The sequence below is a fragment of the Vulpes lagopus genome, chromosome 18 (assembly GCF_018345385.1).
Source record: "Vulpes lagopus strain Blue_001 chromosome 18, ASM1834538v1, whole genome shotgun sequence".
NCBI classification, from domain to species: Eukaryota; Metazoa; Chordata; class Mammalia; order Carnivora; family Canidae; genus Vulpes; species Vulpes lagopus.
This window is the reverse complement of record NC_054841.1, coordinates 13,483,898-13,503,328: the sequence shown is the minus strand read 5'-3', so window position 1 is coordinate 13,503,328 and position 19,431 is coordinate 13,483,898. Positions and strand designations below refer to the sequence as shown.

The window sequence follows — 19,431 nt, the reverse complement described above, 5'->3', positions numbered from 1 at the left end:
AGATGCTCAATCACTGCACCACCCAGGCGCCCCTTACTTCCAATTTTATATACTTACCCTCACAGAAGTCTATGAAAAATGACACAGGTGAACCTGTGTATGTTGGGGGGGGGGGGTGTGGGGTGTGGGGGGTGTGTGTGTGTGTGTGTGTGTGTGTGTGGACCCATGGGCAAGAATTTAAAGATATCTAGGGGAGAAGCCTGTTGGTGTCTCTCCGTTCACACCAGAGTCTACAGCTGAAGCCTGGAGGATCAAGTCCCTGGGCCAGTGTCCCCCTGGCCTGCATGCCCCCAGAAGCCCACAAGGTGAAATTCACTTTTGAGTCTGAGACATTGTCTGGCTCCTGCAGAGTTTTTGTTGTCACCACAAAGGCTCTTCCTTGGGAAGAGTTTTATATCCAGGAGTAAAGCCTGGCCTCTGCTCCAGTAAGGCTGAGACCCAGGCTCCCACCCCCAGATGGTGGGTGACAGCAGCATGTCACATCACGCCATGTTCTGCTGCTGGACACAGCGCACACCCTGCAGGGAGCATGACCCAGCACCTCACGCTTCCCAGATGCCCTTATCTCTGCAGCAGCACGGGCACTGAAGTAGGGGAGGTACAGAAGATGCAATTTCCAAGTGCTGCTTCATTTTTGTGGCAGCACGTCTTTGTAAAATAAATAAATAAATAAAACGTCTGTGTCCACTCTTCAGCTCATCCTAGAAAACCTGGAAACCACAAAATACTCAAAGAGGGAAAAAAAATCAAAGTCGCGCCCTGAGACAGCCATAGAACCACACTGACCTGTTTCCTTCTGCTCCACTTTTCTAGGAAGAGACTCAACGGCAGGGGGGGAAGGGGACACAGGGAGGGAGACGGAGAGTCTGAAGCAGGCTCTGCCCAGTGCAGCGTCCCCTGTGGGGCTCGGTCTCATGAGAGATCATGACCTGAGCCAAAATCAAGAGCCTGATGCTTAACTGGCTGAGTTCCCCGGGCGCCCCAAGGAAGAGACTCGTATTTTAAACTTTGGGTCATATTATCCCTTTACCCCCTCGTCGCTCTCTGGTTTTCCCCGAGACCTTTGTGATTTTGCAGAGTTTCTGGCAGAGGGAAAGAAGACGGGGGCTTCTCTGGCGCATTGGGATTTTCATTCTCACGTGCTGGTCGCTGTAGGTGGCGAGTGGCCCACACATTCCTGTTCGGGTTCCCAGCTGCCACCTCTGTCACCAGTTTTGTGCGACTCACTCGTCCCCAGCCCGCTCAGGAACCTCTCAGGGCCAGCGTGCTAGGCTCCCAGCGGGCGGCTGTATCTGCAAAGCACCAGCGATCGCCTCTGCCTCCTGGAACATGGGGAAAAAATTAGAATATGGTCATTTCTGTGGAAAGATCCGGAGCTGTCCCGGAATGGGAGGAAAGGGCTAGCAGCCAGGCCTTACGGGGGCGCGGAGCAGCGCAGATCTGGGGATGGCAGTGGCGGGACCGACCCCACGTCCGGGCCCTTCTGTCAGGATGGACCCTTCTGGGCCCTTCTGTCAGGATGAGGCAGCGGCAGCCTCGAATTCTAAAGGGGGAGAGCGGGCGGGGGAGGCTCGTGAGGCGACAGGAGCGCCCCCGGGCCGCTGACACGGTCTCCCCTCCCCCCTCAGCACCTACAACTTCTCGGCCGACGGCTTCCACAGCTCGGCCCCGGGAGCCAACCTGTGCCTGGGCTCGGGCGTCCACGGCGGCGTGGACTGGATGAGGAAGCTGGCCTTCCGCTACCGGCGGGTGAAGGAGATGTACAACACCTACCGCAACAACGTGGGCGGTGAGTGGCGCGTCACACAGCCCTGGGGCTCCGGGGCGGGGGCTGAGGCAGGGCGGCCCGGGCACTGGGGTCCCCGCCGCTTCCGGTGGGCCCCCGCCGCTTCCGGTGGGCCCCGCCCCAGGCCGCGGAGGCCGAGTCCACGCTCTGCCCGCGGTGCGGGGGCGTGGCGAGGTCGTCGGTGGGGACTGGAGACGCTGGTTCCCGCGCTGCGCCCCGGGGCATGCGCCGTCAGGGCCCAGGCGCCGCTCGCACAGCAGGCGAGCTCCCTCCGCGCCGCCAGGCTGTTTCTGGAACCTTCCGGGCAGGTGCGTCCTTTTTTTTTTTTTTTTTTTTTTTCCATTTAGGACCATTATGACTTTGGGGGCATCGGTTTTACTTAGACTCTATTAGTTTAATTAAACTTTAATTAAAATGTAATTAAATTAAATTAGTTTAGTTAAACTTAATTCCCATGTGCTGTATAATAATACATGCTTCAGAGGGAGGCGGAGGGCCCTGATCCACCCGTCGCACCCAGCGCCCAGCACCCAGCGCCCATCACATCCCGCGCCCTCCCCCATGCCCTTCACCCAGTTCCCCGCCCCCCCAGCCCCTCTCCCCTCCAGCCGCCCTCAGTGTGTTTCCTGTGATTAAGAGCCTCTGGTGATTTGTCTCCCTCTCTGCTTTCATCTTTCTTTCTTTCTTTGGGGGCGGCTGGGGGTTCTTAACAGGTGATGATACCGCCTCTCCCCCGGGAGGCATTTGGGGGGATTGGTTGTCACAGTGTGTGGAACCAGCCTCAGGCCCATAAAGGGCAGGTCGGAGCCCGCAGCTGATGGTGTCCACCATATGCCCTTTGGCCCCCAAAGCTCCAAGGGCTCCATCCCCCTGCCCCAGAAAGAGTCCCAGGAAGAATTCAGGGTCTCAGACTGGACGGACCTGCTTCCCATCCCCGTGCCTCCACTTTCTAGCTACCTCCCTGAGCCTCAGTGTCTACATCTGTGAAATGGGGAGAATTGCCAACAATTCTGGCTCCCTGGGTTACGGAAACTGTTGTTAATGGGCACAAAAATCGCAACCGTGTGCCTGCAGCAGGGACTCCGTAGGTGCTCACATTCCTCACTAGTCCCTTTCAGTCTTGCTTGGGAGTTTTTCAGGTTCTTCTGTGTCTGCTGCTCCCCCGAGAAAGACCATCAGTCCTTCGGGACTGTCTTGTCCGTGGCTGCCAACCTAATGCAGTCCTCGCGACAGCTAATGTTCATTGAGCGCTTACTGTCTGCCAGGCTCTGTTAGCAGGGCTCTTCATCTAATATCTTATTTGCTCTTTATAACATCCCCATGAGGTAAGTGCTTTTATCAGCTGTGTCGTATAAAGGTGGAAAGCAAGATCAGAGACGTTCAGTAACCTGCCCGGCATCACACAACCAGCCGCTTCCCCACCTCTGCCCACACCCCGTGGCCTCTCACACCCGAGTCTGACTGCGAGAGTGAAGAGAGAGCTTCAGGGTCAGCCCTGCTTGCTCACCCACCCCTACGTGGGCAGAGGAGGGGAGCAGGTGTGCCTAGAATGCAGGAGACAGGGATGGAGCCGGCCAGCAGAGACCACCTACTCCTCATCCAGGTTAAGCCCCAGCAAACACCCGGGACTTCTTTCCGGCTGCTTTGCTCTCCCCTAAGCTGAGGGGAAATTGCCCGATGTGTCAGCAGGCGAGGGGAGCTCGCACCTGGCAGGACACCGTGGGCAGCCCCCCCACCCCAGTTTCTGCATGCTACCTCCCCTCTCCTCTCCCCCAGCTCTTTCTGCATCACAGAACGAGCCTAATGGGGGCCACAGCCTCCAGCCTGGGGGTCACCACACACCCCAAGATCCCAAGGGTTCTGGAAGTTGAGCTCAGAAGAGAGACATCCACAAGATACAGGATGAAGGTAGAAAAGGCTTAACAAGTCAATATCAGGAAGCACGGCTGGGTTCAGAGGCCTTTGCCTGAGTTCACACCTCCCTCTGCCACGTCCTGTTATAACCCTGAGCAGGTTACTTAACCCTCTGTGCCTCAGTTTCCTCAGGTTTAAGCTGGGAATAATCATGTTGCCCAATTCATAGGATACACGTCAGGATAATTTGAATTGATATATGGGAGTTGCTTAGAAATGTGCCGCCCCACAGTGAGCACTTCTTAAATGTTGCTCCCATCTGGGGAAGGAGACCAAGCCTGGGGAAGAGCTGAGGGTAGGGACCAAGCAGACAGAAGCTTGGAGCGTACTTCTAACAGGTGCAAAGTTGGAGCGGTTGACCAGCTAGCTACCCACGGCAGTACATGTGGGGAGACTCTTGTAAACTATGGTACTGTGCCCCTGACAGTTTGCTTTGTTATTAAGGGCCCCTGCTCCGGGGCTGTGGGGAAGGTGCAGAGAGAAGGAAAACCAGAGACCACCTGCAACGTTTTGTCCGCATGAAATCCTTCTCCCTTGAACAAATACTGCTGTAGTACCCCCCAGGGGCTGGTACCGCGGTGGCAAACAAAACCAGCTTGGTCCCTGCCCTCATGGAGCAAACAGCATAGTGGTTGAAGCGGACATCAAACACATGATCACAGAGATGTGTGTGAAGTCGTATTTGTGACAAGAGCTATCAAGAAGAGGTGCATGTCGGGAGAGTACAAAGTAGAGCCAGCGTAGGCCTTCCAGAAGAAATGACATTGAAACTGAGTATGAAGGATTTAGGCCAAAAGGGAAGGTAAGACAGTAAACGGTGCTCCAGGCTCTGAGATGAGATGTGCAAAGGTCTCGAGACGGAAACGTACTGGGTGCGTCAGGGGACAAAGAGGAGGCCATTAGGGTGGGAACGGAAGGACAGCAGGGCAATGGCAAGAGATGAGACAAGCAACGAAGCAGGCCCTGGGGCATGGGCTCTGGAGTCTGAACTTGATCTTAAGGGCCTTGATAGCTGAGAAACTGACAGGTTCAGAGACCCCATGGAGTGGGCTGGGGAGGTCCGCTGCCCGGGTGCCACACCTATCTCCATACTTCTTCCCTGCAGTGAGCAAGCCCGTCCACCTCACTAAGACTCAGCTTCTCCACCTGACTTACACAATGTTTCTGAAATTATATCTCAATTTAAAAAAAAAAAGAAGAGTGTCCATTTCTAGGGTCACCGTGAAAATGAATAAAATAAATTGTGTTAAAAGCACAGGGCCATACACATAGTAAGCACTCAATAAATGTTAGTCATTTTATTATTTGTTTTTTTGTCTCCACTGTAACAACATAAACTTTATAATTTTCTGTTCATCTGTGTTCATCTGTCCTATTACAATACTGAGCACACAGAAGGCATTCCCAAATTATTTGTTGGATGGATGGGCAGAGGGAGGGATGGGCTGGCAGATGGGTGGATAAGGGGTTGGGTGGATGAATGGATCGATCAGTGGATAGGATGATGGATCAATCAATCCTAAAATAAGATTAAAATCACTGAATATCATTGACCTTGGTCATCATCTGATTTGAAACATCAGGGCACCAGTAGCTAGACTCCCCTAACCACCTCCCAGACCTCTCAAATGATAAATACCATGTCTTTATTTCCCTTGTCCCTAGGCTTGATAGGAGCTCCCAAAAGAGAGACGTGGCTACAGCTCAGAGCCGAGCTGGAAGCGCTGACCGACCTCTGGCTGACCCACTCTCTGAAAGCGCTCAACCTCATCAATTCCCGGTAGGTGGGAGCCCCCATTCTCTGTTGTGCCTCTGAACTTGCTCCCATTCGAGGGCGGCCGCTCCTCCATTTCCACACCTGGAGAACTGGACCCTCCAAATCCTCCCTTGCACACTTTCCAGACATTTGGTAACACGAAGTGTTACATAGTACAGTACCAGGGACAGCTTGGAGCCCAGCTGGGCAAACAGGTGCTGAGACTTACCAGGGTCCAACAGAGCCAGAGACCTTTGTACGTAGGACCATCTGTCCCATCCCCTTGTGCCCACAACACCCACCAGTCACGACAAAGCCCACTGAAAACCACTTTAACTATAGTAGGCTGCAGATCACCTGGCAGGCACTTAGGAGGCAAGGAGGGTCCAGTTTCATTCCAGGCCTCCCAGGAAATTGCCTCTTGCTCTTACACAAGATCATCTGAGCCAGAGAACAAATTACTCTCTGCACTAGCCTCCAAAAATCTTGCGACCCAACATATGAATGGTTACAAGATGGTAGCCCATGAGCCCATCCTGCTGATGTGTCCTGTTTTAATACACGCTTTGTCCCGAAGATTGGGAAAGGGAATCCCTGGCTCCAGGTGTCCAGGTTCTGTCAAAATATCAGAACTGCCAGGTGCTCCCCAGTTTACCTTAGTCCTCACTGCTCCCTATTGTCCTACACCTGATCCATATTTGCTCATTTATCTTACCGAGTGGCTGCAGCTGTGTAAATATGGGCCCTGGCAAGAAACATTTATTTTAAATAAGCATTACATTTTAGCACTGTGAGTAATATTTCAGTATTATGTTTCAGTATGCCAGGCAGCCTCAGGCTTAAACAAGAGGAACAGCTGAAGGATCTTTGGGCCCTACCCTCTCCTGACGATGACATAGCCAGAGCCTCCAAACCCCACTGGAACTCTGGCCAGCTCCAGGCTCGTGCTGTAGGGTGAGGCCTGGCCTGGCTGTTGGTTGGTGCTCTGACCCCATCTTCTTTGTCCTCAGGCCAAACTGTGTCAATGTGCTGGTCACTACCACTCAACTAATCCCTGCCCTGGCCAAAGTCCTGCTGTATGGACTGGGCTCCGTGTTTCCTATTGAGAACATCTACAGTGCAACCAAGACAGGTAGGGAGAAGCAGACCTTGGGGTGATGCAGGGAGGGAGCGTGGGCCTAGCTCTCCAACCCTTGTTTGGGAAGCTTAAGGAAGGCGGCTCTGGGGAAGCTAAACAACTTGTCCACAGGCATGACTCAGATCCCCGAAAGAATCCCACAAGCCACTCGCTTCAACCTCAGCTTCCAAAGGAAGTGGTTAGTTCCGTAGTTTTATAAAGTGTAGGTATCAGTTAGGATACCTGCAAAGCTGCTATAACAAGCACACCCCAAATACAAGGGCTCACATCAGAATCAAAGCTTATTTCCCCCTCACGTGTCCACGAAACCAGAGGTGGGTGATCCAGGCTAGTGGGACAACTCACACCCAGGATCCCAGGTCCTTCCCATCTTTTTTTTTTTTCCACCATCCCTGGTGTTTTTTTTCTTACATGTGTGGTCAAATCCAAATCCTGCCACACTGCCATTCAGGCTCATAGGAAGTGGGGAAAGAGGAAGGAGTAATACGGGTCCAATGTTTTAAAGCCAAGACTCAAGACAGGATACCTGGCACTTCTGTTCACCTCCTATTGGCCCCAGCTTAGTCACATGGCCACAGCTAGTTGCAAGGGAGGCTGGGAAATGTAGTCCATAGCTAAGTGTCTCAAACCCAGGTAAGTCATGGAATTCTATTACTAAAATAGTTTCCACCACAGCATGGCACATGAGGTGATTTTAATTTAGGTGGTACAAGTCATCAAATAACCTTGAACCATACAGAGAGAAAATTGGTTTGGTTTTTTTTTCATTCTTTTTTAAGGAGAGACTCTCAATTTAGTGTTATACTGCTTTGACATCTCTCTTAATGCTTAATAATCTCCCTTATTAACAAAGAGAACAAGCCTTAGGCTTCAGAGCTTCCATCAGATAAGAGAATTTAATAACTAGAAATGAACAGCATCATTTATCAGCAGAGCTAGTCATATTGGTTTGGGGGAGGTGGGGAACTGGGTTTTTTATTCTTACATCACCTAAAACTGTATAATAATGCAAAATAAATCTAGTTAGTTAAGAGGTTGCTTTTTTTAAAAGATTTTATTTATTAATGAAAGACACACACAGAGAGGCAGAGACCTAGGCAGAGGGAGAAGCAGGCTCCCTGTGGGGAGCCTGATGCAGGACTCGATTGCAGGACCCCAGGATCACACCCTGAGCCAAAGGCAGATGCTCAACCCAAGCCACGCAGGTGTCCCAGTTAAGAGGTTTTTAATTGGAAATTTTTACCTTTGTTTTTTTCTGAAATAAATATATATTATACATATATAAATAATATATAAATAATAAATATATATAATATAATATATATATATATATTACTTTGGAAGCATTTTCCCAGAACATTTTTTGCCTTTACTGAAGTTCTAGGCCTGAACATTACAGAAAAGTGCCATTAGATTTTTAAATTTTAAAATGAAATTCAGACCCCAGACAGCCCTTAGAGATTCTGCAACAGGAGCTGATGAGCCTGTCATTTTCTTTCTGCACACTGTGGTCATGTGCCTCTGCAGGCTTATTTAGAACCTCTTTTTAAAATATTTTTTGTATTTAATTATAGTAAAATACACATAACATGAAATTTACCACCTTAGCCACATTCACATCGTTGTGCCACCATCCCCACCATCCACCTCCAGAACTCTTTCCATCTCTAGAACTAAAATTAAGTCTGTACTACATAGGAACTCCCCATTCCTCCCTGCCCTCAGCCCCTGGCAACCACCCTTCTACTTCCTGTTCCTACAAATGTGACTGCTCTGGAGACCTCGTGTAAGTGGAATCATATAATATTTGTCTTTTTGTGACTGGCTTATTTCACTTAACATGATGTCCTCATATCCATGTTGTAGTATGTGTCAGATTCCCTTCCTCTTTAAGGCTGAGTAACAAGTAGTCCGTTATATATTTATGCTACATTTTGTTTATCCATGGATCTGTCCATAGATACGCGGGTTGCTTCCACCTCTTGGCTATTGTAAAACAATGCTGTTGTCAACATGGGTGTACAAATACCTCTTCAAGACTCTGCTTTCAATTCTCTGGGATAAATATCCAGTGGTGGAATTGGTGGATCAGAGGGTAATTCTATTTTTCATTTTTTGAGGAAGTGCCGTACTGTTTTCTGTAGCAGCTGCACCATTGTGCATTCCCACCAACAGTGCACAAGGCTTCCAGTTTCTCCACATCCTCACCAACACCTGTTCTGGTCTCTCTTTTTTTGATGATAACTGTCCTAATGGGGTGACTGGTGTTCTTTTTAATACAGTGATTCTCTTCTGTATTTAAATGAATTCATTTAAGTAAAACTAGAAGTGTGAGTTGATTTTTTTTAAAGATTACATAACATTGGTTCCCAGATTTGGTCACAGTTGTTCAGGAATGTTTGAGAAACTGGTTTGTTTGAGAAACTCTGGTCTAGGATGTCACGTCTGAAAGAGAATTCCTGAACAAAGGATCCAGTCAGTGGCCAGATAAGTATGGAAAACACAGTGACCATGAACACACCAAAGACTCCACTCAGTCCTATCATAAAAGTTTTAAAGCAAAGTTTCATTTAACAGCACCTTTTTTTTCTGTAGATTTTGCAAGAAAGGAATCTGTAACCCAGGCACATCAAATATTGTCATGCAGCCCATTGATTCTTTTTTTTTTTAAGATTTTTTTTTTTTTTTTGAGAGAGAGAGAGAACAAGAGCAGAGGGGAGGGGCAGCAGGGAGAAACAGACTCCCCACTGAACAGGGAGCCTGACACAGGACTCGATCCCAGGACCCCAGGACCACAGCCAGAGGCAAAGGCAGATGTTTAACTGACCGAGCCACCCAGGCACCCCTGATTCTGTTTCTTTTTAAGATTTTATTTATTTATTCATTCATGAGAGAGAGAGAGAGAGAGGCAGAGACTCAGGTACAGGGAGAGAGAGAGAGAGAGAGAGAGAGAGAGAGAGGCAGAGACACAGGTAGAGGGAGAAGCAGGTTCCACGCAGGGAGCCCGATGTGGGACTCGATCCCGGGACTCTGGGATCATGCCCTGGGCCGAAGGCAGGCGCCAAACCACTGAGCCACCCAGGTGTCCCCCTGATTCTGTTTCTATCAGGGAAATGTTAGAGCAACTTGTTTCTCACTTTGGCAGCCTGGAGGTCAACTAACTGAGGGCAATCAAATTTGAGACTGCACAGAAATTTGGCCTCCAGCTCCCTGTTTTAACTTGAAAAGTTAATTTTTTTCAGTAATCAGGTTTTTGCTCTGATAATGCTGCATAACAAACACTCAGTGGCTTACAGGGTTTACTTCTCGCTCACAGGCGTGGGCAGTCCACTGTGGCTCCGCGAGGGCTGCCTCCAGGTTCTGCCCTGTTCTATAGATCCTCTCACTGGGGGATCGTCACTCACTGTGGCCATCAGGGGCACATTCTTCCCATAACAGAGGCAGAAGTGAAGGGAGCCAAGCCACACCACCCGCGGCAGGTCCCTAGCATTCCATATTGGTCAAAGCAAGTCATATGGCCCACCCAACATCAGTGGAGTAGGGAGTAGGGAGGCTCCACATGCTGTAGTGCAAGGCTTTGCAAGGTGTAGTGCCATAATTCTTTTTTTTTAATCTTTTTTGTTTGTTTTAAAGATTTTTATTTATTCATAGAGACACAGAGAGAGGGGGGCGCAGAGGCATAGCCAGAGAGAGAAGCAGGCTCCACACAGGGAGCCGGACCCCAGGCGTGGGACTCGATCCAGAGTCCCCAGGATCAAACCCCGGGCTGCAGGCAGCGCACTAAACCGCTGTGCCACCAGGGCTGCCCTGTAGTACCATAATTCTGCTCTCAGAAGAGAGGATTCGCAGCTCGACCTGGCCACAGCTCCTCTTCACAGAGGAGAAAGCGAACACAGAGGAAGGGATGGTGTATGGCAGGGCTGAGTCCTACCTAGAGCAGTAGAACAGAGTAGCTCAGAGCTCAAGCAACTGGGGCAGCCTAGGTTCGAATCCTGAACTGTGCTCGCTAGCTGAGTGCCCCAGGCAAGTGACTTCACCTCTCTGTGCCTGTAAAATTGGATAATTAAGGGATGCCTGGGTGGCTCAGGGGTTGAGCGTCTGCCTTTGGCTCAGGGCAGGATCCCAGGGTCCCAGGATTGAGTCCTGCATCAGGCTCCCCACAGGGAGCCAGCTTCTCCCTCTGCCTATGTCTCTGTCTCTCTCTGTGTCTCTCATGAATAAATAAAATCTCTTTAAAAAAAAAAAAAGGATGATCAAAATACCTCCAAACATATGACAAAGGGGAATAGTGCAAGTTCCCAGCAGAGCACAAGTGCTCAAAAATAAGAGCTGTTTTATTATAACTACTATTGCTACTCCTCCTCCACTCGTCTTCGGGGCACTCCGCCAGCCTGTTTATCTCTAAAATGGGAATTCTATTAATGGCAATTTCATAAGGATTGTGGTGATGACAGTAAATGAATAATGTCAGTGTTTCCCAACAGCGTGGGGAAGCCTTTTGCCTCCCAGGAGATATTTGGCAACACCTGGAGACATTCTTTTGTGTTCCAACTGGAGGACATGCTACGGGCATCTCCAGGGTGGAGACCAGGGATGCCACCAAACGTCCCCAGGGATCGAGGCAGCCCCCGCGGCAAAGATTCACCCAGCCCTACATGCCAGTAACGCGGAGGCCGAGCAATCCCGTTGCGGGCGGAGCACTTAGCATACAGTGAAGTCAGAGAGTGACCACTCCTGTTAGCACTGCCGCTTCCCTTTCTGTTACTTCACTTGCCGACACCATCGGGATGAGCTAAGATCTGAATCCAGTGTGTCTAGGTTTACGCTGCCACCCACACACCTGGGAAGGAAGAAAACACGAAGGGGTGGTCATCAGTGGGAAGCAAGAAAAAAAACACTGGGGAGTCACCCCAAGAGCCAGGGGTGTCACCAGGCTGCCACCTGTGGACGTGGGAATCCTGGCACCTGTGCCTCCTGAATCACGTGCTCTCGTGGAGCCTGGTGTCCTCGACTGTGATGAGGGTCCGGCGCCCCCACCCCAGCCGGTTGCATTGCCTCGGGAGTCAGCTCCAGGCCCCCGTGCTGCCTCTTCTGTGTCCCCATGGGCAAACCCCGCTGTCCCCCCTCACGTGGGGAGGGCAACAGTCCCCACCGGAGACACTCGTGTGCTTGAGGATGAAAGGATTAGGAGGATGGCCAGGCAAACACTTGGTCAGTGGGTGCCAGTGCCCGCAGTCGGGGCGCTCAGCAAGCACCTTTTCTTTCTTCCCTTCTTGCATGTGCAGGAAAGGAGAGCTGTTTCGAGAGGATAATGCAGAGATTCGGCAGAAAAGCCGTCTACATCGTGATCGGTGACGGCGTCGAAGAGGAGCAGGGGGCCAAGAAGGTAGTGCTTCCGTCTCTGGGCCGTGCTGCTTCTCTCGAGCCTGTCTCATGGGTTTCCTGGGCTCTTTCCCTGGGTTTCCTCCACCCCCAGCCCGGGCCCTGGCTGGGTCCCCTCCTTCCCAGCCCTTAGCTCCCGGGGCCCTTCCCATTTGCAATCGCAGAAGCATCCTGAGTAATTTCCTTCTGCAAATCCCCCTCGGTGCCTTTGGCTGCCGCCCCTGGTAGCCCTGGATTTTTTCTAGGACAACTGCTCGGGAGCCCGGAGACACTCTGTCAGGGCAGGCCGGTGGGGGGCTGGTGCACGTGTGTGCGCTTTATTTCATGCTCACTGATCATATGTTCCAGGAACCCTTCCCAGTTAATAAAGACAGCATTAAGCTAATGAGAAAGAAAATCCTGCACTTGTGATCTCGGGCCCATGAGCAGAGGGGCAGGGGGTTCTGGTGGCCACAGCTCTGCTCTTGGAAAAGAAACAGCTGCCAAAGTCCTGGGTCTGGACCTGTCAACAGCATCCCAGAGAGCCTGCCACCCCCCACCCCGAGGCCTGGGAAGTGGATTGTTAATGTCACAGAGCTTAATTGGGAGGACCTGGTTTCCCCCTTCCATCCCCAGCGACAGATTCCAGGGAAATGCAGAAATGTTTAGAGTCTCAGGGGACAGAGCCTGAAAAAAGAGGGAGGGCCCTGAGGGTCCCCGGAGAGGGCCTGGGGGTGGAGCTAGAAGGCCTCACCACCTGCAAGGCTCCTCCCCTCCCAGCTCCCCCAGACTCCACCCTTTAGGCCTCAGGTTCCAGCAACGTTTCTGAGGCAAGAATCCCTGATCAGCTACCACTGGGTCTCCCCGTGACACAGGCCTGCCTAGAACTCCCTCCTCCCGCTGTTTTCTTTCTTCAGGGCCTATAGGATTGGGGTCTTTTTTTTAAAGAAAAAAAAAAGATGTTATTTATTTATTTATGAGAGACACACAGACAGAGGCAGAGACACAGGCAGAGGGAGAAGCAGGCTCCCTGCAGGGAGGCCAATGCAGGACTCGATCCCGGGACCCGCCAAAGGCAGATGCTCAGCCACTGAGCCACCCAGGCGCCCCTGTGATTGGGGTCTTTTTTTTTTTTTTTTTTAATGAGGGATGAACCATTTATTTTTTATTTTTATTTTATTTATGATAGTCACAGAGAGAGAGAGAGAGAGAGAGGCAGAGACATAGGCAGAGGGAGAAGCAGGCTCCATGCACCGGGAGCCCGACGTGGGATTCGATCCCGGGTCTCCAGGATCGCGCCCTGGGCCAAAGGCAGGCGTCAAACCGCTGCGCCACCCAGGGATCCCTGATTGGGGTCTTAATTGCAGACACTCCAGCTAGTGGGAAAGCTCCATCTACTATGTACCCGAGGTTGTCCCGGGTGCTGGGGAACCTGCAGTGAGCAGAAGGGAGAGGCCCTCACCCCTCCCTCAGCTCCAGCTTGGGAGCAGGCAATAAACACAAGTGTAACCTGTGTGAGGTGGTGACCAGAGCTCTGGAGGACCATAAAGCGGGGACCGAGAACAGATGGGACCGTAGGGGCGGGGCAGTTGCCAGTGTACACAGTGGTCAAGGTAGGCCTCGCTGCCGGGTGACCTCTGAGCAAGGAGAGGAGAAGGTGAGGGAGTGAGCCAAGTAGATTTTAGAGGGAAGGCAGTCTGAGGGAGGAACCAAGAGATGAGGCAGGACACCTGCCCCTACCGGCAGTGCCCCCAAATCATTAGGACTCGAAATTCACACCGCTAGAAATTTCCACATTGACCCCTAGGGGCCAGGCTATTCCCCCTTTGAGAATGGGTAGTCTGAGCTCGCCGTCTGGGCGGACCAGGCTCTGCCCTGGCCTCCCCCTACCTCCAGCCCTGCTCCCACAGAAAGAGGAGACCCCGATGTGCACATTTTACCCTGAACCCCCGCTCTGCCCCCACTCTGAGCAGCTCTTCCTCACCCGTAACAACTTCGGGGGAACATGCACCCAGGGCTGAGCACAGGGACCCTGCACAGTGTCCTCAGAGCCCGAGTCTCTGTTAGCACTGCCCAGGACAGTGGGGTCGGGGAGTCTAGAAGTCCAGAGGAGCTTCTCCTTCCTGTAGAACCAGCGGGAAAGAAAATCTAAATGGTAATTTGCACAGACAGTGAAAACTCACCTGAATGTCTCGGCTGCTCAGAGCACAGGAGACGCACCTTACTGGGCAGAGCCGGGGGGTGGAGTGGGTGGTCTCCAGCAGGGGCTGGGCGGGAGGGTGTCTGTCCGGGTTCAGCGGGGTGGGGTTGGGGTCGCCAGAGATGCTGGCAGCAGATAGGTCTCTCCCTGCTGGGACCCCAGGGCCCCAGGGCCCCAGGCTCCTTCCACCTTGTTGCTCTGCCTGTAGCCCCCCCAGTACCCCCAGGTCTGCACTGCGGCCACTGGGAGGGGAAAGGGTAAGGAAACCTCATCCCTTTAAGGGCACAGGTGATACAGGGGGGCATCACCACTGCTCAGGTCCCAGCGGCCAGACCTGGATCACATGGTCACGCCCCGCTGCCGCCCTGGCTGGGAGATGTCGCCTCTATTCTCAGCCACCAGGTACTCAGCTGAGAAAAACGGGGGCTGCTTCTGAGACAGAAGTGGGGGAAGGGATGTGGGAGGTGGCTGGCAGTCTCCATCACCACTGGCATGTGGCAGGGCTGTCACTGGCACCTAGGGGAGTCTGACCTCACCGCCTGCCCTTACCACCCCTCTCCATTCCTGGCATCATCATTTTATTGAACTCCTCAAACCACCCCCTGCAGAGTGGGTATCACTGGCTTTATTTTATAGAGGATGTAGCTGAGACTCAGAGAGGTTCATTGATGTACCTCGGGTCACACAGCGGGTACATGCAAACTAATGTGCGTTTTGCTCCAACTACCAAGCAGGAAGGAGGTAGACCTGGGAGATTCACTCTGTCCTCACCCCTGAGCTGGTCTGGCAAGGGTGGGAGTCTACCGAAGAAGACTAGGGCACACACACCCCCATCATACACTGAGCTCCCCTAGAAACCTCTGCGACTATCTGAAGCAGCGGCCCCAGCCCATTAGCGAGAAATGCTGTGCACCAGCCACTCTCCCGGCCTGATGGATGGGAGTCATTAGCCCAGGCTGCTGGACACCTGAGCAGCATGAAATACGGCGACAGGACAAGGGGCTTTGACTGTTTGGGCTGCCAGTGTTGTTAATATCTCCATTTTAGTGGGTCATTTGTCTCCACCTCTCCACAAGTGATAAATCCACCTGTGCTTTAGGCCTGGGATGGAGGTGGCTGAGACATTCTCTTCCACGATTGCTCATTTCCTCCCAGAAAAATGAATTACACTCTTTATAGGGGGGACAGGATTGGCCAGGCAGGAACCAAAATCCATCTTTGCAGAGAAAGGAAGGTTTGGCTGGGGTGAGGAGGGGTGGAGGAGCTGGAAGGCATTAAAGAAATGGCATCCGTTGCCCATGATGGATAGTATGCTGCTTCCCTTGAGCGAAAGAGAAAAAGATGTGTTCACTGAGGTCTTCAGGAGCCCGCCTTCCCTCTTCTCCCCTCTCCCTTCCTCTTTATCCCGTCCCTGTGTGTTTCTTGGGCACCTGCTCTGTGCCAGGAGCCATGCAGTGCAGCAGTGAACCTGACATTCTAAGCTCAAACTGTCCTCAGGGCCTTTGCACTTGCTTTGTCTTCTGCCTCCATCACCCCCCCCACACACACACACACACACACATATGGGTTTGCACCTCCCTCTTGCTCTCTGGGGCCTGCTTAACTGTCACCCTCTGGGGAGGCCTTCCCCCAAGCCCGCTATCAGAACAGACACCCTTCCCAGCTGCTTTCTGCCCTGCCTCCCTGCCTCCTTCATGGTGCTCACACAACACAAAACCATCTTGTTCATTTCGTACCTGTGGATTTCTTCTCTGGGACTCCGGGGGGCGAAGGGGGGGGTGCTGTGTGTGCGTGCCACCTGTGCAGGAGGCTCCACCAGCACACAGCTGTGCACATCAAAGTCCCTGCCCTCTGGATAATCATCCCCCCATCCCAAGAGCCTTCACTTAATCACATCTGCAAAATCCCTTTATTCAAGGTTCTAGGGATCAGAGGGGTATCTTGGCGGGGGGGGGGGGGGGGTGCTGTTACTCTGCCTACCACAGGCCAGAAAGGTAAAGGTAAACAGTGGTATGAAGAGTTGGCAGGGTATTAAGTGTGGGGCTCCCAGAGGCAGGAAGGGATATGACGTGTTTCAGGAGCCAAAAGGATGCCTGCATAGTTTCTAGCCTGTGGACATGGAACCTCAGGGGGCCAAACTCCAGGCAGCAGATGACAACTTAAGGCCAATGACTGTCTCACAGAGGCTCAGTATCTTTTATCTGCAGGTCACAGGAAAGCCTATATAATGCTGAGTAAGTAAAACACTTGCTCACCTAATAAGATTATTTGTACCCTAGGTGGTTTCAGTGGGTCAGAAATTCACTGAGCATCCCTTTCTATTGTTTGTCCTACCTTTTTAACCATCTTTGGCTTTTTATTTTCTGGTTTGTTGCCTCGTGCTCTCAAAAAGGCTGCCACAGCCCCAGGCATCACATGCTAACATGACAGCATCCAAACAGGAAGGGAAAAGTAAGGGGTTCTCTCCTCAGGCGCCTCCCTCTCATCCTGGAGGAAAACCTTTCCCAGAAGTCCCTCACCACCATCCTCACTGGCTTCAGTAGGTAGGTCACAAGTCAGGAGGGATACAGCACACCTCCCTGGCACACAGGATACAGGACACAACCCTGGGGTTGTCACAGCTCGCTTAGCCGATCATAGCTCATCCCCTAGGTCTGGGCACAGAGCTGCCAAATGCCAATTTCAGGAAGCAAGAAAGAAGGGAAGGTGGTATTGGGCAGGCAACAGCTTCAGCCAATGGTTCGATTTTCCAGTTGATAAAAATGCAGCCAGCTTGCTTCTCTGGAGCCTGACATGACCTCTCTGTGGCTCAGTGCCCTCATCTGTGCCCGAAGAACAGAGTGTCTCCCTGAGGATCGGAGGCCAGGTTAAAGGAGGTCACGTGGGGGGCCCCGTGAGCACGATGTCTGGCGCACAGCACGCCCTCCCCAGATGTGAGGACTATGATCAGGGGGCATGGCTGGTCGGTGACTGAACTCTGCTGAAACCCATTCTCTTGCTTCTCTCTCTCATCCCCATTTGAAAAAGGTGGTTGTGTTTTTGTTTCTAGATTTTTTGTTTTGGCAATTCGGCGAGATGGGAAACGAAAAGCGCTAGCACAGGGTCTGGCTCCCCAGCGATGGATTTAAGAGACAATTATTTAAAACAGTGGGTATAGGGGCCCCTGGGTGGCTCTGTCGGTGACACGTCTGCCTTCAGCTCAGGTCAGGATCTCAGGGTCCTGGGATCAAGCCCCATGTCAAGATCCTGGCTCAGCGAGGAGTCTGCTTCTCCCTCTGCCCCTCCCCATACCCCCCCATCGTATGCATCCTCTCTATCTTCAATCAATCAATCAATCAATCAAAACGAAACACTGGGTATCACAGGCTGACACAGGGAAATCCAAACTAGGCCACCTTTCCCCACCCCCAGTCCTGCACACGTGCACATGCACCCCGGGCCACAGCACTCCGCACGTACTCGTGGCTGTGGCTGTTCATTCCAGCCCCCTCACGTCCACGGGCCCCTCAACATAATCCGAATAGCAGCCCTTAGCAGGTGGCCACACACCACAAAAAGCCGCAGCAGCTGTCTACGGCAAACAGGATCCCCATTTCACAGGAAATGTTTTCGCAGGAAAGCAAACCACTGTGGGTCCACCATGGCCTGCCTGCCCCACGCTGGCTGGGACCAGCTCTGTGTGTTGAGATGGAGCTTAGCAAACGTTAGGAGGGTGAAGGACACGCGAGCACCAGGCTGAGGCTTTCTTTCCAAGTAGTGGGATCAAGGACAACTTTTTAAGAAGGAAGGACTTTCTCACTACCTGACTTCATCCTGTGTCAGGGCACCCCCTAAGACCTAAGGCCTTCCCAAAGGAGGGGAGAGGGTCAAACAGTGCACCAGGCAGCGAGGGATGAGCCAGGCAGCGAGGGATGAACCAGGCAGGGAGGGATGAGCCAGGCAGCGAGGGATGAACCAGCCACCTAGGGATGAACCAGGAGGGGAGGGATGAACCAGGCAGGGAGGGATGAACCAGGCACCGAGGGATGAGCCAAGCATCTAGGGATGAACCAGGCACCGAGGGATGAACCAGACAGGGAGGGACGAGCCAGGCAGCACGAGCTCCGGGGGCAGAGACAACAGTGCGGCCGGATCGGTGGGCGCTGGCCAGAGAGGGGTGTGCCTCGAGGTTGGGACATGCCCGCGGGCCCCGCTGCCTCGGTGGACGGCGCCGAAGGCTCTAACTTTAGGGCCGGGCGGCCCGCGGGGGGCACGATGCGGGCCCTGACCCTGCGCGCGCTCTGTGTTCCAGCACAACATGCCTTTCTGGCGGATATCCTGCCACGCGGACCTGGAGGCGCTGAGGCACGCCCTGGAGCTGGAGTATTTATAGCAGAACCCACGGCCTCGCCACCTGCCCTCCCGCCACCCAGGCCCTCGCCTTCCCCGCCTCCCGCCAGACGCTGGACCCCGGGCAGGGTCCCTGCGGCCGAGAGGACATGCCTGGCGACCATCTCAGCAGCTGTCCCTTCCGTCCAAGCGCGGGTCCTGAGACGCGGAGTACCCCACGGTGGCTTCGGAATATTTAACTTTGGAGAAGAGGGCTGGCTCGGAGTCCAGGCTTTTCTACAAGACCCACAGGACAAAAGGGAGGAATTGCTGATCTGGGGGAGGGCTGGTGCGGAGGAGGGAACAGGCCTGGGTTGTGTTTTGTTTTGTTTTGTTTTTTCCTTTTTAATTTATGGACTAATCTCATTACTCCGGTATTATGCTCTCGTACCTGTGTTGTTGGTTTTCTTAGTCGTTGGTTTGGTTTTGTTTTCTAAACTGGCATGTGGGGTGGTGCAGTTCTAATTTAAGCACTCTCTGCTCCAAGTTGTGCTTTGGGGGGACAATCATTCTTTGAACAATTGGTGAGGGAGGTGATTCGGGGCTGATGGGAAGACTATTGCTTACTTTTGTTTTTAAGGACCTAAGCTGACGTCTTGTGGACAGTGCACGTGCCTTATGCTGCCATCTTGTTTTCTAGGAAGAGGGGACCCCAGGGAGGAGGTGGTACTTTGTGACGGATAAAAGGCATTAAATAAAACCACGTTTACATTTTGAAGTGGGGTAGGGTGTCACTATTTTATGACCACTCTTGAGGCTTCCTTAATTTCTGTTTTAAGAGGTGTCCATTAGAGACACCAGTAGACTTTCAACCATCCACACAGAGGGGGTTTGGGTGAAACAAGATAGACCCACCCTTAATCTTGAAATGAACTACCAGGGGGTCAACTACTATTCTGTTGTGATGA

At 52.4% G+C, this 19,431-nt stretch overlaps 1 protein-coding gene across 3 annotated transcripts in view; it reads left to right on the top strand.

Moving 5' to 3' along the window:
* Positions 1-19,241, top strand: part of EYA2 (EYA transcriptional coactivator and phosphatase 2) — a 263,139-nt gene extending 243,898 nt beyond the window's left edge. For all 3 annotated transcript variants that reach the window (XM_041733544.1, XM_041733545.1, XM_041733542.1), the window contains 5 exons: positions 1,629-1,789; positions 5,366-5,480; positions 6,467-6,588; positions 11,880-11,980; positions 18,447-19,241. In XM_041733544.1, coding sequence (XP_041589478.1) covers positions 1,629-1,789; positions 5,366-5,480; positions 6,467-6,588; positions 11,880-11,980; positions 18,447-18,527 — 580 coding nt within the window. In that variant the 3' untranslated portion in view covers positions 18,528-19,241. The remainder of the gene's footprint in view (positions 1-1,628; positions 1,790-5,365; positions 5,481-6,466; positions 6,589-11,879; positions 11,981-18,446) is intronic.
* Positions 19,242-19,431: the final 190 nt, after the last annotated feature.